This window comes from Miniopterus natalensis, chromosome 8 (assembly GCF_054644295.1).
Source record: "Miniopterus natalensis isolate mMinNat1 chromosome 8, mMinNat1.hap1, whole genome shotgun sequence".
Classification (NCBI taxonomy): domain Eukaryota; kingdom Metazoa; phylum Chordata; class Mammalia; order Chiroptera; family Miniopteridae; genus Miniopterus; species Miniopterus natalensis.
Window position 1 is genome coordinate 82,236,252 of NC_142088.1, and position 27,086 is coordinate 82,263,337.

Here is a 27,086-nt window from a genome sequence, read left to right on the forward strand (position 1 = left end):
GTTTCCATCATAGTACCAATAAAATATCTACGAGTCCATGATCATATCAATCATTGAATAAATAAGAGGGAGAGAAGAGTTGAATCTCTAATTCATGAAAATACCAAGTAACTTTAGTTACTCAACCCTCAGGGATATAAAACCTAAATCCCTACCTCTTCAGTGTGAACTGTGCACCATGACTTCCTTCCACAGACTACAGTATGGAAAGGGGTTGGGGGAGAACTAGCCTTACACTGGAGAACTCTGGGAAACACTGGCTCAACCTGGTATCAAGGTCAACATCAAGGCATGCTGATAATCTACACCCTTCTTCTGAGGCGATGAAAATGGCACTTCACCTCTGATCTTCCTCCCAAAATCCCATAAAAACAAACCCATCATGAGAAGAAAAAAAATCAGCTAAATTCCAATCGAGGAGCATCTCAAATTACCACAAACTTCTCGTCAAGACAGCAGGTAGACAACAGTGGGACAAGTTCTTGACAGCGCTCAAGTAGGGGGAAAACTTTGAGGCTAGAATTCTCTATCCAAGAAAGCCTCACTGTAAATGTAAACATGAAATAAAGACTTTTTTTTTTTTTTTTTTAATTTTGCCCATAGACCTCAGAAAGGAAAAAAATGAAATGTGAAAAACAAGTAATGCTTATTAGGAAATGTGAAAATCCAAACCACTTCAAATTAAACATAAAAAATACCAGTATTTCCTTGTGGAGGTGTTTAAAATCTGCCATCTTCTTTACCTTATTGAATGAATGGATGAATGAAAAAATATCGAGAGAAGAAATACATTTATACACATAGTATTAAAAACTACAATTGTGTTCTTAGGGAAAACAAATCAATGTTTTATTCTCCCCTCCACACTGAGAGTTCCAAGAATAAATTACGAAAATTCTTATTTCCATGTGCAATCTGCTATCCTTCCCTCCATAAGACGTAACCAAGAAGCAAAATCAGCTTTCTTCAAGAGGAGCACAGGTGCAGTGTCAAAACACTTTTATTTGGAATTAAGGATATGTTAAATATGATTTAATTCATATATGGACTATGTTTAGTGCTCATATGTGATACAGTGGTTGATAGTAAATCTGGAGTGAACCTGATTCGTTTAAATCTCAGATCTCACCCCGACCGGTGTGGCTCAGTGGCTGAGCACTGACGCAGGATCCAGGAGATCACAGTTCGATTCCCAGTCAGGGCACATGCCAGGGTTGCAGGCTCCATTCCCAGTCGGGGAGGGGGGGGGGGAAGCAGCCGATCAGTGACTCTCTCATCATTGATGTTTCTCTCTCTCTCCCCCTTCCTCTCTGAAATCAATAAAGACTGAGGGAGGCAGAGGGGGAGGGGGGAGGGAGGGGGGACCACTAAATCTCAGATGTCACTTACCATTTATGGCCTTGTGCAACGTACTTAACCCTTGTTACGCCTTAATACTCTCATGTGTAAATTGAAGGTTACTCAATGATTGCATTATTTCAGGAATCACTAGCATCATGCCTAGCACACATTTTGAACATGAATAAAAGCTCTTATTTTGAAATAATCTCTGCCCTGAAAAAGCTCATCATGAGGATAGTTATTTCCATACACTCAGTTATCCAGAAAGAGCTGTTGAACAGAGTATGGGAAAGCAGAAAATGGCTCAATTTAAGAGTACTTTCCCAAAGTGAGACTTCCTAAGACTTCGCTTAATTTTAGTTTTCAAGTGACCCATGAAAAAAAACACTGTTCTAATTAACATCCAATCCAAGTATTACACTTGATCTAGTGCCATCCCTCCTCAGAACTGGAAAACCTAAAAAGGGGGCCATCATTGTCTTAATTATGTTTTAAGTAACTAAGGAAAACAGATAATACTTTTGATATAACAATATTGATTCCACTAAATTAAAATGTAGTCTCCAATAGTAAGATAATACCAATCACTTCCTTTTATATTTATGGAGTCAATGTTTGAAGATTCCCTCTACAGCACCGGCCCTCACACCGAAGGTTGCAGGTTCAGTCCCTGGCCCTGGTCAGGGCACGTGCGGGAGGTAACCAATCAATGTCTCTCTCACATAGATGTTTCTTTCTTTCTCTTTGTCTTTCTTCCTCCCTCTCTGCCTCTCCCCCCAGCTTCTACTCTCCCTAAAGATCAACGGAAAAATATCCTTGGGTGAGGATTAATGAAATATTAACTCATTTCTAGGGAAAAAGAAACCTATAGGAAAAATACTAGGTTTAACTCAAGTATCTCTCTCAATTATTTTACTTGATCACTTACCTCTAAATCCCCCAGTGCCGTGGATTATCTTAAGCTTCAAATACATGATTAAAAATTTAAATAGATACCCTGGTCGGCGTGGCTCAATTAGTTGGGCGTCGTCCCATGCACCAAAAAGGTCACTGGTTCCATTCCCGGTCAGGGCACATGCCCAGGTTGCAGGCTCAATCCCCAATAAGGGGCATGCAGGAGGCAGTCAATGGATGTTCTGCTCTTACACTGATGTTTCTCTCTCCCTCTCCCTCCCTCTCTCTAAAAATCAATAAAAATATTTTTAAGAATTTAAATATGTACTATTTCTTGAGAAATGGAGTAAGAAGACTACCAGGAGAGAAGAGAAATTGTGTGCCTGGGAATAAGTCATGACTTCAGTACTCAGTGAGATGATATATGTAAGTTCCTTCCCAAATTACTGTCAAAGAATTACAGTGATGCACTTATTTCCCAAGACTGATAATGATGCCAAATTTTATCAAAATTTGAAAAAACTTCAACCCAAATGTGAGCATAGCTCAAACACAGATGGGGTCATTCTGATGAATAAACCAGAACAGAGAAAAATAAAAACCCAAAATACAAAGAAGGTTGTTAGGGCCTTAAAAAGACTCTAGACTCTGTCACAGCTCAATGACACAGGCTATAACACTGGAATGAGGGTAATTACAGAACTCTCCACAGAGCAACTTGCCAGGCCCCTCCTGACTTCCCATTTATATAGAACAGCTTCCCTTAGCTAAAGCCAGACAACTAAATCTAAACAAAGCAAAGTAAAAGTTTGGGAAGAAACCCCATAACTGGATTTAAGGTTGGAAAGGAAAGTAGTACACTATGCCCCTGAAGGAAGGAAAGGACAGGAGAGAACCAGAGAAAGGAAGAAGAGACAGGAGAAGGAAGGAGGAAAGGGAAGAGGCAGAGAAGAGCATGAAAGGCAAGTCCACCCAAGAGTTGGGCGCACAGGAAGCAGCCTTTTTAAAAAAAACTACACCTATACATACAGTTAAAAAACCACATTCAGAGAGAAAAAACAGGTTACATACAAAATAATGAGACTCAGAATTATATCTGACTTCTGATCAGCAAAACTGACAGAAGATAGCAGAGGCCTTTAAAATTCTGAGAAGAAAAGATATGCTGTTTACAAGAGACCCATCTAAGAACAAAAGACTCAGGCTGGAAAAAAACCTTCTGGAGAACTTTGAGAGATTGACAGCAATCCAGTCACAGTAGGGGGCTTTAACACCCCACTGGCTTTACTGGATAGATCTTCCAGACAAAAACTCAACAAAGATATAGTGACTCTAAATGACACACTAGGTAAGATGGATTTAATTGAGATTTACAGAACATTCAACCCCAAAGCTGCTGAATATACATTCTCAAGTGCACATGGGACATTCTCAAAGACAGACCACATGTTAGGGCACAAAACAATTCTCTACAAGTTCAAGAAGACTGAAATCGTATCAAGCATCTTCTCGGACATTCACACCATGGAATACTATGCAGCTGTGAAAATGATGGATCCCTTACCCTGAGACAGCATGGTGGGACCTGGAGAGTATTATGCTAAGTGAAATAAGCCAGTCAGAGAAAGACAAGTGTCACATGATCTTATTCATATGAGGATTCTAATGAACAAAACAGATCCAGAGACATAAAAGCATAGAACAGACTGATGAATCTCAGAGGGAAGGTGAAGATAGGGGGTGGGTAGAGAGAGACTGACCTAAGAACTTACATGCATGTAAGTATAACCCATGGACACAGACAATAGTTTGGTGAAGGCCTGGCCAGGAGGGTGGTGCAGGGTGGAGGGAACATCTGTAATACTTTTAACAATAAAGATAAATTAACAATATAAATAAATAATAAATAAATAAAATTACACAGGAAGCCCTGGCCGGTGTGGCTCAGTTGGTTGAGTGTTGTCCTGGGCACCAAAAGGGTGTGGTGTGGGTGCAATTACTGGTCAGGGCCCATGCCTGGGTTTTAGGCTCAACCCCCGGTAGGAGGCATGCTAGAGGCAGCGGATTGATGTTTGGCTCTCACATCAATGTTTTTCTCTCTCCCTCTCCTTTCCTCTGTCTCTCTAAAACTCAATTTAAAAAAAAAAGAAATCTTTCAAAAAAATTCTGAGGGAAAAGCATTCTGAACCAAGAATTCTCAACCTAGACAAACTGTGAGTCAAGTATAACGGCAAAACTGAAGATCCACACAAGACTTTTTAAATTAACCTCTGAAGCACTAAAAAGATTGTGAAAAAAAATTTTTTCCACTAAACTGGAGAGGAGAAAAAAAATGAGTGGCCTTAACAGGGGAAGGCAAAGAAATTCCTGTATGACTGCAGTCACGAGCACAGGACACAATTAGTCCAAATAAGAGTGGACATCATCAAAGAACCTGGTCAAGAATGTCTTTGAAAGTAAAAAAAATCCATTTACTATATTGCAAAATTAAAAAACTTACTTTTAGTAACATTAAGAAAAAATAATTAAAGCTTGCAAGAAAAACTACAGCAAACTAAATTGTGGCATTATTTTCAACAGCTTATAGGATGACAGATTTAAGAAAACAATCTCACGTGATCTGTACATTCTTCAAGTAGAACTTTTTTTAAAATTTATTTTTATTGTTGAAAGTATTACAGATGTCCCTCTTCTTTCCCCCATTGATCCCCTCCACCCCACCTATAAGTTCTTTGATTAATCTCTCCCCACCCCCACCTTCCCTCTCAGAATCCTCAGTCTGTTCCATGCTTCCATGCCAAGGAGAACAACTTTTAACTACCACGGCATTTATTATTATAAACACAATTATACTAATTGGCTCTGCAATCAACAGTATCATTCCTAGTAGTAATACGATTTATTGGTTTTCTCTTTCTTAGAATTTTAAACAGTTAAAAAATCCAAAACAATATTTAAAGTAAAGAGAGATAAAGGGAGAGAAGTAGAAAGACACTGAGGGGCACTGAATTCCTTAAGTAACATAATAGTGGTCAAGGAATGTTGCATAAAGTTGGTGGCCCCAAAAATAAAGAACTTAAAAATATTTAAAGCTATAAAAGAAAATCCATCAGCACAACTACAATTCGTAGTAACAAATCCACAAAGTAGAAAAAACAGTTGGTAGTGTAGGTACATGAACTTCCTCAACTTTCATGACAGAGTAAGAGACACTGTGAGACACACCAAGAAATATAAGTGTATTATTTTAAATTCCAATGGTAATAATAGGAATAAATTTTTTAAATTAGTTTTAAAAGATTATCTCTGGGGAAAGGTAAAAGATGGGCAGGTTTTTGCATTTCAAGTTCCATGCTCTATGGTGTTAGAGAAAACATTTTACCATGTGTGCTTATCACTTAATGATTTTAAAAAGTAATGTTACATTTTAAAATGGTGGAAATTTCCTAAAATGTCAAATTCTATGTTACCTCTAGTTTTTGGCTAGACCACAACATTCTTAAACTTTATCATAAATGACTCTAGACAGCGAGGATAACTCTGAAGTATCTTCCAAAAGTTTAAATGTTCATATTCTTTGATCCACCAAGTTTATTGTTAGGAGATTATCCAAAAGGAAAATTTACCAGTGGTAACAACTATAAAGGTACAAGGGAGCTTGACGCACAACTGTGACTTAGCAAAACCCTCTTGCAAAGCCTAAGTGTCCATCAGTGAGGATGGCTAAGTGAGCGATGGCAGACACTCCAGAGCAGTGATCTAAAAAGACCAGGGCAGCAACAATACGGGAAGATGGCCATGATATACGGTGTCATGACAGAAGTCAAGAGCAAAAGAATGTATGTAGTATAATCCCATTTTGTGTAGTTTAAAAAAAAAAAATCCTTTTGTATATGCATAAGAACTGTGAAAACACAAACACCAAACTATTAACAGAATTGTGATGACCTCTGGATGTGAGACTGAAAAAGTGGAAAAGACGACACTGGCTGTTTACTTCTAATTGTTTGAACTTTTCATGAATATTACCTTTGTAAAAGGCCAAAAATTCTTGAGAAAACAGCTTCGACATTAATCCCACCACGTTCTCTCCTTACTGTCCCAACCCTCCACTCCCCCAGCACTGTCCACCACGGCCCTCAGCCTTCCTGTGCAGAGTGGAGGTGTGTAACCCAGACCCTAAAGTTCCCTCCACACCTTATTTCCATGCGATACACAGTACTCTGGACACCCTGTGTGACTGACGGAAAAATGCCTCTTAACGTTGCCTTTGGTCTTCGGCCTGTTGGTTAGGGAAGGCACTGCTAGTGCAGCCAAGGTGTGCATGGTGCCCCCACCTAGAGGTCATTAACTGATAATGCAGTCAGCCTGGTTTTTATTCACCATCTGTCATCTTCCTGGTGACAGGACAAGGTGTAGAAAGATCAAAGTAAATCCACTGTAACTAGTGGAAACACTTCCTAAAAGATGCACACTGACAGGAGGCTTTACTCATGGTGGTATTCTGACGAAGACATTTGTGTATGTGTATGACCACAGTTTACACATTTCTTTGCCAGTCACCCACATGTAAGTCCCTAAATCATGTCCTCAGTGTTTCCCAGAGCGAGAGTGTTGGTCAGCCAGGTCCTGCAGCAACACTGCCAGGTTGCTCTGCAGGAGCAGTGTGATTTCAGGGCGTGAGAGGCCCAAAGTTCTGTTCTGGTCTTTAATTCTCATCTTCAGCCACCACACTGAACACAAAATCAAAGTAAAGCAGTAGAGGGAAGGCTTCTGAAGATATTGTAAACCTAGTAAAAGTAGCAGTGAAGAGAATATTCTGCTATAAATTTAGAGAATACTTCAGTATATACTATACACATCAGATATGAATTTACCTAACTAGAAGTGGAAAAAAACACAAACCCCAACAAAACAAAAAACCAGCTAGTGGTTCTCAGGAAAGATTCAAATATATTATCTGTTCAAAAAGCAAAGAAGCAAGCACTCAAAGGAAAAGAACAGAACTTTGGGAGCCGAGCATGGGGAGTGTGGAGGAAAGTACTGCCTTAAGGTGACACTGTGGTTCTGGGGTGACAGTGGAAGTGAAGCAGTGTGACTTATATAAAGTTTTAAAAATAAGTCCTAGTTCCATTTTGAATGTTATTTATTTAAATATCGCTTATAATACAATTAATTTTATTCTTAGGTTTATTCTAAACTTGGGAATCACTACTGGAAGCAGGTTAGTTATATATGATACGCCATCCTGACTCCTGATCTAGCAAACAAGCTCCTCTTAAGGAAACCCTTTGTAACACCTTTCCTAATCAACTCCACCTCCTCTTGAATCAAATTACTTCCATACGATACTGTCTCTACACCCGCCATGCTTTCTAGCATCTTTCCTTGCACAGAATTACAGACTTAAGCAACAAACATTTACTTTATGCCTGCAACATGAGTAGCACCTTCTGTGTACTTCTGGGACCCTCACAACAACCCTGTGAGGTAGGTATCATTCGCCGCATGTTACAGAGGAGGAAACACAAACTGAGACTGACTTGCCCAGTGAGTGGCAGAGCTGGGATTCAAAGCCAGACCAGCTCACTCTCAGATGAGTAACGTTTAAAGTAGCCCAGAGGAAAAACAAAGACTTCCCCAAACAAAAGCTAGGACTGTACCTATAATTTTGGAGCAACTGGAGCAGAGGTTCAATAATAATTTCTTCTTCATTGTCACTTAACCACTGTGAACAGAAATTACACTATATTCCGCAATCATTAAAATTTAAAGGTAACAAACAATACACAAGCCATAATTTACCTCACCCTTTTTACAGAAAAAAAAATGACATATTACAGACTCACACTCATTGACTCTGAAAAGACACAGTAAACTGGTACTATTCTACATAACTCCCCGGGTGAGTGGAAGTTATAAAGAAGACATAAATGGAAACCTAGTGGTTGTCGTAAATAACAGTAAGAGTGAATTTTGAGAGGATTATGAAAGTTGACTCCTGCCTAGACAGATTTAGTTTAAAAATATGAAACTTTATCCAGGGACTTTAACCAAGATAATGTACCACAAATCTATACACCTTAATTATACGATGATACATTCTGACACATAATTTAGTCACAGTAAAAAATGGTTACATAATAACTTCCCTACCAATCTTGAAAACTGGGGTAACTCTAGAAAGTCTTTCCCATGCAAAAGTATGTACTGTATTTAGTAAATAAAATCTAAATGATAGGGTGTTTAAAATCTAACATGAACACGTTTTTCTGTGAAATGGTCTTCAGAAGAAAAGCCTTACTTTGAGAAGTTATCACCCTTAGCTTGGTCCAAATCAACAAGACTCGAATGCTACTGCTGCCCATCAAAAGCACCAAGATGTATGAAGTTATGCCATCTACATCCTTAAGAGGTTTTTCAAGGTTCTCAAAAAACACTCAAAGCGATCATGAAGCTATGAAGATTTAAATGACAGGCCATGATGACATTGATTTCTACATGAGAGTTCTGCAGACCAATGGCAGAAACTAGTGCCACAGGAAGAGACCGTTCCTGTCACGTGTCTTGTCTAACGAACGAGACATTTTGAACCCTCTCTTCACGTGACACTACACAAATGTGCTGGGCTTCAGTAAGTACTCACAGTAAGTCTTAACTACAGGCCCTACTTTTCTGGTTTTAAAACGTACTCAGTTTTTACCAAATGATAAAAAGAATTATTAAGTATTATTCAGTATTAAGGAGAATACCCACCATTTATTAATCAAGGTGAAGATACAATAGAAGCCTACGTTGCAGTTTCCTAAGGGACACATTTTGTTCTGAAGGCCTCTGTATTTTATAGGTATCTTCAGATTGGCATGAGTAGAAGCTCCAAAAATATCTGATTTTAAAGTTACCGTTTTGCCCTGGCCAGTGTGTCTCAGTGGTGTCAGCCCATGGACCCAAGGGTTGCAGGTTCAATTCCCGGCCAGGTCCGCGCGTGTACAGGAGGCAACCAATCAATGTCTCTCTCACATCGATGTTTTTCTCTCTCTCCCCCCACCTTCCCCCTCCCTCCCTCCCTCTCTAAATAATATCAATGGAAAAACTATCCTCCAGTGAGGTGATTTATTTTTTTGATTAACAAAACAATAAATTAAAAAGTTACCAATTTTAAAGCAACAAAACTATAAAAACTACCTCATGAATCACAGATATTCTTCTATGTACTATAATACAATCCCTTGTACTGCTCATGAGGAAAGGAATGACTGACCCCGTCCACCACACCCAAGGCCAGGCCCCTATCCGGCACATAGCACACAGAAATTATTTGAATAAATGAAATGAATACAAATTTCCTTTCTGTGATCGTTGATGTATGCACCTAAGCTGGAATGCAGCTGTGAAAACATGGTCCTTTTGCCTCAGGTCAACCTGACAGTTCATAAGGAATTTTACAATTATAATTTTTAATTGTAAGGTATGTAACAGTTCATAAGTATTAAAAACTAAAAATCCCTTTGGTATTTACTGCTTTGTATTAAAATAAACATTAAAGAAAATGAACAGCTGACTCTTCCCAGATGTAAAAATAACTCCTGAAGCACTAAAAACTAATTCCTGGACAGTAAATTTAGTGGAGTAAACCCCAGGCTCCTCCAGAGAGATTAATGCAGGAAAACTCAATCATCTTGTTTCTTAAAAAGAACATGTTCATATTTTACCCACAAACTACTGCCAGTCAGTTGAAAACGTGTGTGTAACATGTTTCCCAACTGCCTGCTCTATAAGTGTGACTGCTGGTGGTTCCAGTGGCATGCCCTATGTCACCACTTCTAAACCCTGGCCGCCTCGGCAGGTCCCTACATGGTAAGAAGCCAGTTGAATTTAAATACTTTTACGGGGGGGGGGGGGGGGGGGACGGACCAGCCCTTGACCTCTGAGAACTAATTTGATGCTCACAGCTAAGCCTCAATTATTATGTATGAAAAACCGATTTGACACTTACAGCTGAACTTTTACATTTTGCTCTCCTGTTGGACAATCTCACTAAACAGCTATATCAAATTAAGTCATCCTGAGACCATGCAGAAGACAAAAACAAGGTCACGGCACAGCTCACAAAATACCAAAGAGCACTTTTATGCTAAGTCAGTGACAGCTCTTTCTTCCTTGAACCCTCACCTTACCCAAAGCCCAAGTCCTGTAACACAAGCTTTAGAACCTACTCTTCCTGAGACACCCCATGGTTCCCCATGATCTGTGTTCTTTCCTACGAGTAATAAATGGAAACTGTTCAACTGAAAGTGTGTTCCTGGTGGTCTTTGCCTGAAGGGTGCTGACCCTTGTGAATACTAACTGTGGAGTAAGACTAAGACTGAATGTCCTAGGGTTACAAGGTGACTCTGATGCACGATGTATTAACACACACCTCACAGTCCATGAGGAGGGCGGCTGGGAGTGACTCTGGAGTAAGACATATGCCATTTTTCATTCAAGGTCAAGACCGTACTTAAAACATGAAAATTCAGATAAAGTAAAAAGCATTTCTCTCCCTCTCACCCTTTTTCTAAGCGTGCTCTCAGATGAGAATTTAAAAAAATTATCTATTTAAAAAAAAAGATCTCTCTGGCCAAGCTGAGTAGACTGAGCAAGAGTTCATCAGGAGTCACTTTCACTGGCGATGTGCTCAAGTGTCTGGGCTACACTAGATTCACAAGGATTTTAAAACGAAAACTTCAGGAAAATACCCAATAATAATAAAACCAAAGGTATAAGGAAAAGGTAGAAGAGGGTTTTTTGTTTTTTTTAAACAACAGTGCTTACTGTAACTATTGGAAAATCTGAATAGGTTAGTTGTAAGAAGAAAATGAAGGAAAATTTTCACATATACTCTGTCACGGAAAGACTTGGTTTAATGTGCAAAGTCTCCCACTTTAAAGCTCAATGTCGCCCGGCCAGGTGTGGCTCAGCGGCTGAGCTTCGACCTAGGATCCAGGCGATCAGGGTTCGATTCCTGGTCAGGGCACATGCCCGGGTTGTGGGCTCAATCAATGACTCTCTCATCATTGATGTTTCTATCTCTCTCCCTCTTTTTTCCTCTCTCTGAAATCAATAAAGATATATTTTTTAAAAAATTAAAATTAAAAATTAAAAAATAAATAAAGCTCGATGTCATTTTTGTAATATTGATCACATCCAGACAAAGGGAGAAAAACAAGAAGGCCAATTTAGACACAACACATTTCTGTAACAGACAAATCTACTGTAGACAGTAAAATGAGCATTTTGTCAAAAAAATATTTTAAAACTAATCTGTTCATAATTATATATGTTTAACACAAAAGTTAAAAACTGGAAGTCTTCAAGAATCTGAGGGGAGTAATAAAAAGCCCCTCTCTGCCCCAAGCAAAAGGTAGAAATACCTTTTTAATTGTAAACTATAAAATCAGCTTTTAAAGTAACCTTTCAAAAAAAAACAAAAAACCACCCATCACCTACTTTCCAGATAAAACTGGATTTTTTTTTAAATTAATCCTCACCTGAGGATATTTTTTCCATTGCTTTCAGAGAGAGTGGAAGAGAGAGGGAAATAAACATCGATGTGAGAGAGGCAGATTGGTTGCCTCCCGCACGCACCAAGACCTGAGTGGGGGATGGAGCCTGCGACAGAGGTACGTGCCATTGGCGGGAATCGAACCCAGGATCCTTCAGTCCACAGGACAACGTTCTAACTGCTGAGCCAAACTGGCCAGGGCAAAACTGGAAGATTTTAATGTAAAGGGGTGAGGGCACAGGGAAAGCTTATGCCAATTTCCCAAGTGCATACTCTGTCCTTCCTGGCCCTGGGAGATGTATGTTTGGAGCTTTATTCTGAGATCCCAAACACGAAGGTCACTGTCTTCAAAGGCACATCATTACTTAGGAACCTGCCTGTGTGGAAGCTTGGTTGAGAGAACAGGTTTTCACTACCACTGCCCTCTATTTTGTGTGACAACCTGATCTCCCGTTAGACACACATCACCACTTCTTTTGTGGGCCATGAAAACTGGTTACTCAAGGAGTAGGAGGAGCAACTCTCAGCTCACCTTCTCCACCATGCATCAAAAAGCATGACTTCAGCATAACCACGAGAACCCTTTTTTAAAAAAATATTTAAAAACTTATTCAGACAATATGTACTATACAAGTCAGTCTGTGTAACCTACAGGAGGGACAGGAGGTTTGAGGTCACCCTGAGTCCATGTGATGAGTGAGGTATTAAGAGATATTTTAGGGAAAAAGGAGCTCAATATTCATACATTACATTTATAGGTTTATTTCCTTTCACCTGATTTTGTATTAGGGTATTGAAAGCAATCCAATAAGCCGGCCAGTGTAGCACGGTGATCGAGCATCGACTCAGGAACATGGAGGTCACGGTTCGATTCCAGGTTCCGGGCTTGATCCCAGTGGGGGGCGTGCAGGAGGCAGCGTGAGAGAGAGCTGTTTCTCTCTCATCAATGTTCCTTCTTTCTATCCCTTTCTTCCTCTCCATAAATCAATAATTTTTAAAAAGTCATCCAATAAGAAGGTTGAGCTTTTCGAGTAAATGTGACCTCCTCTGTAAATCTCTTCTAAATTTTTTAAAGAAATGCAGATTTATTGCACATGTTTAATTCCAATGTGATTCCAAAATAATGATAAAGGAAATCCACAATGCTGACCAAGCTCTCTTTACAGTCTAGACCTCAGTAACAGCGCCACGCCTTATCCTTTACATGATCTGTCCTCGGCATGCCTCCAAAGGACTGAAATTCTCCTCCACCATTCTGAGTCTTTCAAATACCTATCATCTCACCAGCTTCACTCTACTCTCTAGTTCCTAAATCAGAACTGTGTCATCATCTTATTTCCTCACTGTGGGAAGACAGCAGATGTTTTTGCACATTTTTTTCCTTACAGAGGTCCAAAACAGAAAGGAAAAAACTACAGTTAAAACAGTTAATTCAATAACTTAAAGTATTTTATAGTAGCTGATTTACTGATTTCTCTGCTAGTATTTAATAAACCAAATAAAAAGCCTAACAAATACTCTTAAAAGGTTTTTGTTTTAATGAACATCTTATTTTCACCCAAAGGCTCTTGGTAATGTACATTTGGATGGCAAATTAAAACATTAAATCTGTAAAACTAAAAATGTTCTCAAAAATCAGGATAATATACTTGTAGATGTAAATGGAATAGTTTACATAAATTTCTGAAAACTAAAAGATCTGATTTGACCATTACAAAAAATATGTAAAATATTAATAACACCCAATTTTTGAAGTATTTAATATCCAGGGCCTACAAAAAGAACATTAAAACTGGGCAAAGTACTATATGACATCAAGAAAGAAGCAGGATTTAAGTTCAGAAATCACTCAACTTACAATGCTCTTTAATTCCTAACATCTCCTTTAATACCGGCCTGTTTGCTCTTAGAATCACTTCACCAGTTGGGCCCATATGTGCTACACCCTAGTAAGGATTTAGCTCCCATTCTGCAACAAATTCCACGAGAGACGTTGGGGAGAGAAGAGTTTACACCCAGCCAGTCTGCTGTCAGCTGGCCAGTTTGATGGGGTGGGGATAGAGGGTTTTTATAAGGCCCAAACATGTAAGATCTTAAAAAGGCCAATTATAAGTGCTAAATTTTTTACATTTATGACAACTTTGTTTAGTAAGTGGTCATATTTACGGACTACCTATAAATATAAACCTGTACTGAAGTAATTACTAGTGATAATGGCTGAAAACATTTAAATAAGTAACACGCACTTCTAAAATAACCATTTTTATCCTTTAATAGCCAAGATGAAAGCAGCTCTGAAATTAGCTTTGAAAATGACATAATAATAGGTAAAATCAAATGCTCTTTAAGGCCCTAGTTGAGTGCGTCTCATGCATTACCCCATTTAACTCTCGAGGCCACTCAGTAAGGTCAGTACTATTATTAATCCCCCTTCTTCAGATACAGACACGGACACAGCGATGTGACTTGCCTCCATGTCACATGGCTGCTAAGGACTAGACCTGCGACTAACACCTAGGTTCCAGGGCCCATTACTGTAAAATATACAATACTATCTCTTGACATACTGACTTGTGTTGCTTTTAGTAGCAGAAAACAAGTAAATGAAGCTAATCACAAAAAAATGGCCCTGGCCAGTGTGGCTCAGTGGAGAGCTTCAACTTGTGTACTGGAGGGTCATGGGTTCAATTCCCAGTCAAGGGCACAAACCTAGGTTGCAGGTTCAATCCCCAGCCACAGATGGAGAGTATGCAGGAGGCAACCAATCAATGTGCCTCTCTTGATGTTTCTCCCACCCCCCACCCCGCCTCTCTCTCCCCCCCTCCTTTCCTCCTTCCCTCCCTTCTACTCTCTAAAAAAAAAAAAAAAAAAAATCAATTCAAAAAATATTGAGTCAGGATTAACAAAAAAGAAAAATATAAAACATTTTTTGTCCAAAGAGGACAGAGGCAAATCAAAAAAAGAAAATTAAGACAGCTCTACTGAACACACATGATAGAAAGCATAAAACAACAAAATAAGCTTGAAGAACAGTAGAGAAAAAGAAAAACTAATTTAACAAAAATACTATTGAAAGTCTAAACTACTGAATAAAAGGCTTAGGTTGGAAAGAGGCATGAAGAAATCTTTTGAGCATTGAAAACATTCTGTGTCTTGATCTAAAAGTTCATTAGTTACATGGGTGTGTAACTATGTAAATGTACATCATACTGCACACTTGAGATTTGTGCACTTTACTGTGTATATATATGCATGTGCATGTAATTTAAAAGTATGAATAAATGTTTAAAAATAGGTGGTTTTGAGGCTACTTCAAGCAATAGGGCTAATATTTTGTCTCAACAACAAAATAATTTGGAGCAGAAGTTGGCAATTTTCCTCCTGGGATATATCCCATCCACTTAACCCTTTTGTGTCTATCCTACAACATGAAATTATAGTTAACAGACAATCTAATCTAGGTTAATTATTATGAAATCAAACCATCCCTCTGGAAAAGCAATGTCTTCTACAGTCTCCCTCACAGGTGGCAAGCTAACGATGAAGTTTCAGTAAAGGAAAGCCTAACAGCTCTCACAACAGCCTCATTCTCTTCCTACAGGAACAAGTTTTCATAATTAAATCCAAATATGAAGTCCCAGATCCTCCCCACCCCTATATTCTAGACCTATATACAATAAACATAACCCTACGTTCACACAAAGTCCATTAAGTGTCTGCAAATGACTCTTCAGCCCCCCTTATCCACTGAGCGCTACACATCCCTTCACTCTTCGCATGACTTCCAGACGCTTCCCTATACTGACCATTTCCCTTCAGTAACTAAGGGCCCTCATTCTAAACATCCATTTTTACTGAACCAGGGAGGGCATGGCACTTCAAGGACTCACACTAATCACCTAAAGCCCACCAGTGTTTTTATATGAACTCTCATAAACCAGTCTATCAACTCTAGAATTGAGGTTGAAACCTAAGTACAGGCCGGCCACTGTGGCTAAGTGGCTGAGCGCTGACCCATGAAACAAGAGGTCACAGGTTTGATTCCCCATCAGGGCACATGCCGGGGGTTGCAGGCTCAACCCCCAGCAGGGGGCGTGCAGGAGGCAGCCGATCAGTGACTCTCATAATGGATATTTCTATCTCTTCCTCTCCCTTCCTCTCTCTGAAATCAATAAAGACATATTTTAAAAAAATAAAAATAAAACCACAGAAGAGGTTAAAATATATTTAAGGGGGAAAAACACAAAGAAGTCTCAGCAAATGGGCTTTGAGAGACTTTATAGTGCACTGTGGAAAAATTAAGATTATTTTGTGAAACAATCTGTAAAAAACAACAAATGACCTAGAAACTAACATTTCTTCCTTCAAACAGAAATTCTTATTCTGGTCTCTTTATAACTAAAGTGATTAGAGCACTGTAGATGCTTCTCAGAAATTCCTGAAATGATTTAAATCAAACTTTAAAATGGTTTTTTGGTATATCATAAAAAGGTGAGTTAAAAAGTGAATAAAACAAGATAGTATCTTTTGTGGTACTTAACCACTGACAATTCTTTTTATACCATATTTTAATCATATACTTTATTATTAAATACCTACCTTCTAACAAGTCAAAAGCCTATTATATACTTACCTAATTTTATCACCTCTTCCCAAAGCTCTGAATTTAAACTTAAAAAACTATCAAAGGCCTAATTAGCTGGGAAGCTCTACAATATAACAGGGTAGCTAAATCATCAGCAAATGGAAATTTAAGTCTCATCAGTCAAAATTAACTGAAGCAGGCAACTACAGTATATTTAATAAATGCAAAGGTTCTTTTTGAAAATTGGCTTCCTACATTTTTAATCATAGTAATTTGTCATTGTCAAAAAACTGGAATCTTTATATACAAGTGTCTGGGAACTGCTCTCGCCTCAGGTGAAACCCTGGATAGGACTGCAGCAACATGAAGCTCCGCAATCCCCTAGAGAGCCACAGATCTCTTTCCAACAAGTTTTTGCCATGGTATGTGCAATATTTAAAACAATGAAAGCAAAGTATAAAAATCTAAAACAACTCCTGTGAAACTTAATGCATCACATAAAGTATTTTAGGACCTTACTGTCTTCAAATAACGTGCTCAGAAGTAAATAGCAGGTCCCCTTTCCTCTCACAATACACTCAGGTAGTTACTTATATCCGAGAAACAACCACAGTCCAGTCTTTTCAGGAGAGCAGAGGGAAAAGACCCCTAAATCCACTCTTCCTCAAAATAAGGAAACACAGATAGAGAAAATAGGTGTTCCTATATAAAATGCAACCACATGGTTGGTTGGATAATTCAGTAAGATGTGCCTGAAGTGCTTTTAATATTAAAACACACTCTGTTATAGAAGGAGCTACTCTGCTACCAGCTATTGCAAAGGAAGACGGGTGTCTGTTTTTCATCGTGGGGAGAACTGGATTCTGTGGAATGTTTTGTGAAAAAAACAACTAAGGTCCTTTAAATCATAAAGTACGTGGTTTGTCAATTTTACTTTAATAAGTTAAATTACTTCCAATAAAAAATATCAGAGTCTTTTGAAACACTCAAGACACTGTCAACATGTCTTCACACAATTCAAAAACACACTGCTAAACCAAAAAAACTTTGCAGAAGGGTTGGTCTTGTTTATTAAAAATCAGAGTCAAATGCAACCAGGAAGGAATACACAGGAACTTCTCAAAAGTACTCATAATATTATTTTTCTTAAGTGGTATATACTCGCGGGTTTGTTTCCTCTCCATGAGTGCCACACTTAAAAACTGAAAACAGATCTTACACCTCCTGAGTAAGTCTCAGTATAACTCCTTATGTCCATGTTCTATTTATATAACCCAGGTATGTATCTTCTGCTTTAATTGATTCAGAGAGAGGAAGGGAGAGGGTAAGAGAGAAACATCAATGATGAGAGAGTCATTGATCGGCTGCCTCCTGCATGCCCCCTACTGGAGATCGAGCCCGCAACCCAGGCATGTGTCCTGACTGGGAATCAAACCATGATCTCCTGGATCCTAGGTTGACGCTCAACCACTGAGCCATGCCGGCCAGGCACTAGTATGTACCTTATAACCCATATCTGCAGCTTGAACAATTCATTGTGATTCAATTTTTTTGTTGTTGCTAAACATATTATACACTGAAAATATGTAACCTCTATAAATAGTTTTTTAAAAGAATAGTAAAACAAACTTGAGTACCTCAATGAGTTCCCTGTACCCACACCCCTCTAATCTTCAAAAAACTCTACGATTCTGTCATCACAGCTCAGGAAAACATTATTGTTGTTACTTTTAAAACATAAAAGAGGCAGTTTAACATAGTGGTTAAGAGTATGAACTCTGGAGCTAAGCAACCTGGGTTCAAATATGACCTTGGGCAGGTTTACTTAACTTTTCCTACCTTGGTCACTTATTTGCAAAATGTGGATGAAAGTATTTATCTCATAGGGTTATTAGAAAGGTTAAATGAAATACTTAGAACATGCCTGATACAAAGGAAGTGTAATGTGTCAGCTATTATTGTTAAAATCAGGAAGGTGAAACAAGATTCAAGCATGCAAAACTTGCAGCCTGAATTCTTTTTAAGAGTATTACGACTTTTACTGAAATTCACTTCAGTATTCTTACTGATTCCATTTTTTCAACCCTTCTCATTGACATTTTAGCTGGTCCTAAGTGCTCTGACTCTGACTCTACACTGATAAAACTACACTTCTAACACTATCATGACTCTTCTCAGGTACTTTCCATCATCTGAAATTTGTGAAATGCTACCTTCCCTACTGAACTTTAAGCAGCACAATAGGGGTCACAACTTGTAAAGAAACTTCTACGTAGTGTATATAGTATATACTAATTAAATAAATCCATTTTAATAGGTCTATTTCACTTGGAGTCAAATGCATAAATGTCAGTAACCTAGAAGTTCCTGACTCCTGGTGCTGAAATGTTACTTTAACCAAGTCCACACACCGAGAGCTGTAGCCCACTAGAAAAGGGTACGCGGGTACGAGTGCTACTGACTTGCTGTGGGGGAACATACACATGGTAGTTTTCAATGCTGCACTACACTCAATTTTATAAGTGTCTGTTTGTTATCCCTACCTATGGACTAATCATCAAAACCTTTTGAGTAGCAAGTCTCCTGACAACAGAACTATGTTCATCATAACCTTAAAAATACCGATTTTTCTTATGTAAGTTCTTCCTTTTCCAAGAAGCCTTAGAAAAATCTCAGAAAGGACACCAAAAAGCAACTGCAAATTCTGTATTTGACAGTATGGTATCGTAGCTTCTGCCAGGCACAGGGAGCCGTGCATGCTTACAGCGGGAAGGCTACACTGAGAACACACGACAGCAGTCTTCAAATACTCCAAAAAGTGCCATAGACAAGAGAGTACAGACTTAATTTTTCATGTTCCAGAGGCAGGACAAGTTGTAAAGAAGCAGATTCCTGGTAGAACGAAAGAACTCTCTGAAAATGAAGAGTTATGTAAAGCAGGAAAAAGCAAGCATGTAAAGCACTGAATACTATTATCACTAAAAACATCTCCATAGAAGGCCAACATTGAGGAATGATGTGGAAAAGATAATATTTACAATGAAGAGTTGGACCACATGAAAAATGTTCTTGAATTTTCTTAATACTTAATCCTAAGCAAGGGCCTAATGTACAGCACTAACCTGTGCTTACCTGCCTGAGGTTGCAGAGTGTATGTGGGACACATGAACACACCACTTTCACACAGGGCAACTGACATTTTAGAAGTTGGAAGATCCTATCTCTATTTGTTTGACTTAGTGAACTGGAGTTCCATCATCCCATGATCCCCAACCCACCAAGTGAAAGACAGAAAAATTATAAGAGCATTGATTTCAGTATTTTATAATCATCTCTAATATTCAGAAAAGTTACAAAAATGAGGAATGACAGAAAATGGGTATTTGGAGTCTAATAACTTATTCACTATACCAGACTTGCTATTATATTAAAACCACTACTTGGGTGGTATAATTAACTTGGTTTAAAACAGTCATATTTATCCCATATACTCACTGAGATACTAAGAAAAAAATCATAAATATACAGTAAAATATATATACTTTTTAAAGCACAAAACATGGCCCTGGCCAGTGTGGCTCAGTTGGCTGGAGCATTATCCCATACATCGAAAGGTGGTGGGTTCAATTCCCGGTCAGGGCACATACTCAAGTTGAGGGTTCAATCCCCAGTTGGGGCACATTCCAGAGAGAACTGATTGGTATTTCTTTCTCACATCACTCTCTGTCATCTGTCTCTTTTTCTCTGTCTCTCCTCCTCCCTCCTACTCTTCCTCTCTCTAAAATTATTTTATTTAAAAAAAGGGGAAAAATATGAATACACTAGAACATATATCCTATAAGAACATGAAGGTACATTATACTTTTCTGCATGTCTGAAATTTCCATAGTCAAAACTTAAAATAAAAAGAGTGCCCACATAAAAAACAAAATTCAATACTCCAATCAATATAAACAAAATAGTGGGGTATTTTTTAAGCGATAGGAAGAACAGGAAATGAGTCTACATCCACTTCACTATATCCAAATTCACCTGGACTCAAATCTGAAACTATTTAACTGCTATTTAATATCTCATATACACTCTAAATTTTAGAGGAAAGGTTGTTAAGAGCTATTCAGAAATAGTTTCATTGCCAAAGTTGAATAGCACTTCATTAGAACTTGAGATTGAAAAATGTTACCATATAATAACAGGTTTTCTTCTTTTTTTTTAAATTCAAATTGCACAGCAGTTTTGTATCTGACTTTAGGTATTACAGTCTTAGACAACTGTAAAATTGTTTTTGATAATTTAGAATTGCTTTTAATAAATAATTTTGTTTCCTCTATATTTTTTAGAATTTTCAAAGCCTAGAAAAAGTTGTTTATCTTATTTCTGTTGAACAGCTAAGACTTGTACTAACAATGAAGAAAGAAGAAAGAAGAACAGTGCAGCATTAGGCTAGGAGTCAAGTGGTAAGATTCTAGTCCTAGCTCTGGACTTATTTTACACTGAACATGTCACTTAAGCCTTCCAGGTCATAGTACTCACCCATAAAACAACTCAAACCTGATGACTTCAGAGACTACATCCAGTTCTGAAGTTGTACAATATTATGACCTTCATAGCAAGTGCACTCCTTCATTATGATAGGAACTATATCCTTAAACTAGCTGTCGCCACATACGACTATGGATGAACCCACATAAAATGTGTAAGGCCAGGAATGTTTAAGCAAATGTGATTTTTAAAAAATACTGTATTGAAATATGGGTTAAATATCAAAAGCATTTATTTTCTTGTCTAGAATGCACTGATGCTACATGCGGCAAATAAAGCTCTGAAAAGTTGTAAGAAACTTACAGTTCAACCAAGACAACTCTGCTGACTCTTAAACAAAAAGGGAAATCTCTGAATAGTAATTTCTTGACACCCAATACCTGTGGCATCCACACCCACGGAAGCTGTTCCTTTTGTGGCACATTGACATCAAGAGTGCAAAGGAGAATGCACTCCTGGTTAAGTCAGTGTGGGTTCAAATTAAGCACTTGAGAAAACTACCGTCCTAGTTAGTAATAAACTCATGAGATTTTGCTAGAAGTGTAAATGTTTGTGTTTAAATGTGTATATTGCATATATAAAACACAAAGTTAGTTCCCTACCTCTAACACCACTCAAGTCACATCACTGGTGTTCATGTACTGATAGCACTTCAACAACCCACTTTATGAAGTCTAAAACTAAGCTATTCCAAGTGAAAATACAGACTTCTCTTGTAAAATGGGGTAATTAATAGATGTTAGGTTGTAACTACGAAATCAATAAAAGTAAACAAGGACCTTCCAAAATTTAGTAACAAATGGCCCATGTACTACAAATATGATATAATGAAAAACCACCAGCTTTCAGAAATAGCAATACTAAGAAGTATAGCTATGGACACACGAGTTAATTCATATTGCAGAAAGAGTGCCAGGAGAATGTGAGACATCTAAATAAAATTATAGTGTCAGCATGTTGAACAAAGGTATCCTAGGTACCAGACAGGAAAAGCCCTAAAAGATGCATACAGATAAGCAAGTAACTGGGGGGAAGGGATCAAAGGGAAACACCTGTATTTAATTTATACCTCAAAGAATTCAAAGATGATGTTAATAGTAAAAATCTACAAAATGACTGTGAACCAAAGTGAGAGTTCAGGTTCTTTAAAGAGCCTAAGACAGTGTATATGGAAGAAAACTGAATGGAGATGTAAGCTAATATTGTGGTGCTGTGATTTAACCACAAATGCCTTCCTATTTAAATATTCCAATGAGTACTTTTAGTACACGTACCTCGGAGAATTCTTTCCTCATGGCAACGAAGAAAGTCCCAGATTCTAACAGTGCCGTCATCAGAGCATGTAGCAAATTTATTATCCGTGGGTGAGAAACTGTTACATGAAGACACACAGCAGGGGAAAGAAGTCAGCATTTAACAGATTATCTGTGCTTCTCAGACAGGGAAAAATAAACACGCTGTGCTGCTTTATAAATAGAAGAGGGAAGTATCCACCCGTGAAGGCGCCTTAAAGAGAATGTTGTCACCTAACCATCGCATCCCACCAAAACAAGAATTTAATACAGTAGTTGCTTCTTAGTTTCCGATCGTCCATACTACTACTGCTCTTCATGTTCCCCACAGGACAGGATTTCCTGTTGTACCAACAGAAAAACATGGAGCTAATCTAAGTGTAGAAACTAAGTGAATTCCATTTCTGCAATATTCCTGTAGACAATCTTAAATCACAAAGGAACACTGCTCAAAAGTTAGCATCAGCTTCTACCTCAGACACTTCATGAACAATGATAAACTGAAAAAATCTGGGCAGGCTTTTTAAAGACTGGTTGCTAAATATTCCTACACATGATGTCTCCCATTTGTTTAAAAGGTCTACAGAAAACTTTTAAACCTTCTTCCTGGCAGGCTATCTCATGAAGGTTGCACCTTTTGACGAAAATGTTAACATAGGGACATTCAGACTTGTGTTTAAAGCCCAAGAATCTGCTGCAAAGGAGAGAGCCATGTTTTCCTCTCTGTGGTGGAAGACCATAGAGTTTCTCATCTAACCCTAAGAACTCCCTTGAATTTTTTAATCCTATGACTAAGAAATGACCAATTGTGCAAACTCAATGTATGGGGAGGACACTATAGCAAAGTCTTTGCAGAGGCATGTTTATCCACCAATTTTTGTTAAGATTCTGAAAGTAGAAACAATGACTGCAGTGGATGATGATTCTATAAAGATGTCCACCTCTCACCACATGTGTGCGGCACAGCCACAGAGAATGCTGCTCAGCTTTATTCTGAGGCTGCAGCAACTCTTCAGGCTGGTTTCTGAAACTTCCTTTTTCCAGTTTTACTGTACATATCTCATTGATATGCGCAAATATATACAACTCACTGAAAATATTTTAAACTGCACTTATTACACATTTGCATAACTGATGATATCAACAGTGAATTGGAAGAAAAGTCCTAGAGTCTTCTTGACAATGACCTGCTTACAGTTTCAAAGCTTGAAGAACCCATTCATTAATCCATTAATGTTTGCCACATCCAGAGTTACTTGTGAGAGTTTTTAGACCTACTGTACTTTCCTTTGAAGTCGTGGCATAACCAAGCCAACCAGGTCTTCACTTAAGCCTTTTTTCTTGTATTTTGTGTGAACTATGAAAGTGTTTTCTGTAGGCTTTAGATTTTATTCAGTTGTATAATTAAAGACTGAATTCTTTATTTGGAATGAAATATTCTTGTCTTACACAGTAGGTAATAAAAAGGAGTAACGTATACACATTATTAACCATAAATGAAAAGAGAAAACCAGTGCAAAATGCGGCAGACAATACATCTCTAACATATTGTAAAGGCAGATACCAGGACAACACTACTTCAGAAAGGCGCCAGCAAAATGGTGAATGTGTGAAAACAAAGAAAAGTATTGTGTTTATAGGGTGCAGAAAGTTTCCTGGAATCCCATGCATCTCTGCACCCAGAATACACTTAGAGAATAATTTAACCATGACAATAGGGACTACAGAAAATGGTATATTGTGTATAAACCTGGCCTCTCTAATCGCCTCCTTATGTGCCTGGAACATCTTGACGTTGTTCATGTTCGACTGCCAGTATTTCACGTATCCTCCGTGGTCTGCTGTCAACATCCACATGTCATTATGTGACCAAGTCATGGCCCTCACTGGGCTATCGTGAGCCTGTGAAAACAAAACATTTGTAACATTACATACAAGAATATATGATGGAAGGCTTTAGAGGAGCATATATCAACTCACAACAATGATTTGTCTAACTGTAAGATTAAAATGCCAATAAAGTTACTAATCTCAACTTCTTTACAGTACCGCAGAATGAGGCTACCATCTGATGATTACTGTTACCTGTAATATTGTTTCAAAATTAAAAGTCAGTCCATTCCACAAGGTGAACTCTCCGCTAGAAGCTCCAGTGACCAACCGTCTTCCTTCTGGAGTCCACTGGGAAAGGAAAAAAACAGATTACACAAGGCCACAAATCCTCAACCTTAATTAATTTTCAAAACACTTAGAAAGTCTTTATTTACAAAATACCCAATAATCAACATTAAGTAGACAATACTGACTTTCACTTAAGTGTAGCTCAGATTTATAAGCAAGTATTTTGTCAGAAAAAAACTTTATTAACACAGTGCAGGGAAAGCTATAGCACTTTAGCTCATTAACTAAATTAACAACAGTTAAGTGCATTATGAGGATGTTGCTAAGTTACACAGGCCTAAGCACTTTAAAGTGTAAACAAAATCTGCATAGGCTTCATCTTCCTGGGATACATGGCAGACTAACATAGTAAGATGGTCAGCCATCAAACAAATTCAAAGACTCAAGGAAGGATTTCAACAGCTAGTAGACCAATTCAAGCAGAAAAGTTACCATTGTTTTATGAAAAAATAGCATTAACAGTAAGTACCAATTTAAGGACATCAAGGCTATCAAATTTTTACTGGCAAATAAATGTACTAACAAAAAAAACAACAGCAGCTCTTCAAAGTTCTTCTTCGTTCACAGTATCAAGCAGTAACAAGTCTTATGATGATGTTCTCTCAAAAAAAATACAGCAGATTCATGACAAACACTACACCAATATTTTAATGCTACAATTTTCATATTGAAGAAAATCTGTGATATTTATCAACTCAAAACATGTATTTTTTTCAGTCCTGGCTGGTGTGGCTCAGTTGGTTGGGGAGTCATCTAGTGCACCAAAAGGTGGTAGGTTTGGTTCCCGGTCAGGGCACATACCTAGGTTTTGGGTTTGATGCCCGTCGGGGCATGGACAGAGGCAACTGACCGACGCTCCTCTCTCACATCCATGTTTTTCTCTTTCCCTTTCCCTTTCTGTCTGTCTCTCCCTCCCCCCATTTCTCTCTGTCAGATCAATAAAAACATATCCTCAGGTGAGGATTAAAATATATATATCTTTTAAAACACGTATTTTTTCTTTTTATTTTCAAGTTTCTATACTAGGTTACAAATTCATTTTCCTTAGAAAATACAAATACACAAAATGGCAACACAACCATCCCATTTTCCAAACTAAAAACTGTGACACAGATTTGAAAAATACAAGTGTGCTTATAGAAATAGCAGGATGAGATACATAAAATGAAGACTATTTGGTAAATTATAAAGACATATATGACAACCTGGCTTTTCACTGCTTACCTAAAGATTATGATTTGGATTATTATGAATAAAATCCTCCTATTTTCCTAGTTTCTGTTATCTGCTATGGATCCCAACCCAGTAAATACTACAGGCAACCAAACTTTAGACACAGAACCCACAGTTTCTATGTCTTAATACCTTGCAATTTGGACTATGCCTCTATGTGCAAATTTTTCATAGGATCTCACAGGTTGATCCCAAAATGAGAAATTTACCCATGCAACAAGATATAGGATATAGAATGCTCAGATTTTATTCCTTTCAAAAAAGATTTCTGTGTTATGCTAAGAGGATATTAAAATAGCAGCATATTATGCTCCTTTCCCCAAATTCCCTGGCAAACAAAATTATCCTATACACTAGTTGGCTCTACTAACACATAAACCATTGAAATGTTTCTTTACTAATGTTTCTACTGATTTAGAAGCAAATAGGAGGCCTTAGACCAACTACGACATTTTTATGGAGCTCCAACCAGCCCCCTCGGTTCTCCATGCTGTCCTTATCATGCTTCCCTAATACTAGAAGACTAACTTATTTTGCTCATTTGCCACATTTGCTATGACTGTCTTTTCTCTGTCCCATGTTTTGTTTTCAATTCTTACTTGCTCAACTTTGACTATTAACTAGCTTAGGAGACAGAAAATGGGAAGACTTTTTTTTATTGCAAACCCCTTCAAATTTTAATATTTTGAACCACATCAATGTACTATGTATTTTTAAATTATATTTTAAAAATTTCAGTGAAAATGTATTGAGAACCTACTATATACCTTTGGAACTGACAATTATGGTCTACCATTTGTCTCCAGCTTTTCTCAGGTATCTTCCTTCCTAGTAACACCTAAGAGTTTTCATTCACCTTGAGTTGCTGCTTTCTAAACAACAAAACTATTCCTATTCAAGAGCAAGTCTGAGACCTACTGCAGCATATATTCATGGCCATCTCAGAAAGAATTCTATGGAAATTGCAGTAAGAAAATAATCCAAAAGTAATACTTCACTAAATGTGGATATAGTGGATAACTGGGTATTCCAAAATAAAATTATTAACACACTGATTTTTATCCCAGATATACATTTAAAATAATGTTTAATTTCCTTTGTCCTGTTAAATGTATTTACAGACTAACTCAGGATCAATTTTTCCAAAAATTTCCAACAGAATACTTACCCTAACAACAAATACTGGACACTTTACTTTATTTGTTGATGTTCGAACAAATTTTGTTGTTACTGCATTCATAGGATTATTCAACATCCCTATAGGTGGAACCAGCTATAAAAAAAATACATATATTGGATTTTTAAAGCTCCTGATTATACACAGGACATAAACCAGAGGCATGCAAAGTTATTATTTCAACATTTAAAGACAAATTCAAGAATATAAAGGACTTTCAAAAATATTATAACTAGATTATAATTAGTCTATATTAATTAAATGAGGAAAAGTGAAATACAGAAAAGTTAAATGCCA

At 37.7% G+C, this 27,086-nt stretch overlaps 1 protein-coding gene across 1 annotated transcript in view; it reads right to left on the reverse strand.

Annotated features, from left to right (window-relative positions):
• Positions 1-27,086, reverse strand: part of WDR33 (WD repeat domain 33) — a 102,175-nt gene that overhangs the window by 35,103 nt on the left and 39,986 nt on the right. Inside the window, exons 4-7 of the mRNA XM_016201703.2 lie at positions 26,781-26,885; positions 24,284-24,379; positions 23,949-24,100; positions 22,181-22,278 (exon numbers count right to left, since the gene is read on the reverse strand). Coding sequence (XP_016057189.2) covers positions 22,181-22,278; positions 23,949-24,100; positions 24,284-24,379; positions 26,781-26,885 — 451 coding nt within the window. The remainder of the gene's footprint in view (positions 1-22,180; positions 22,279-23,948; positions 24,101-24,283; positions 24,380-26,780; positions 26,886-27,086) is intronic.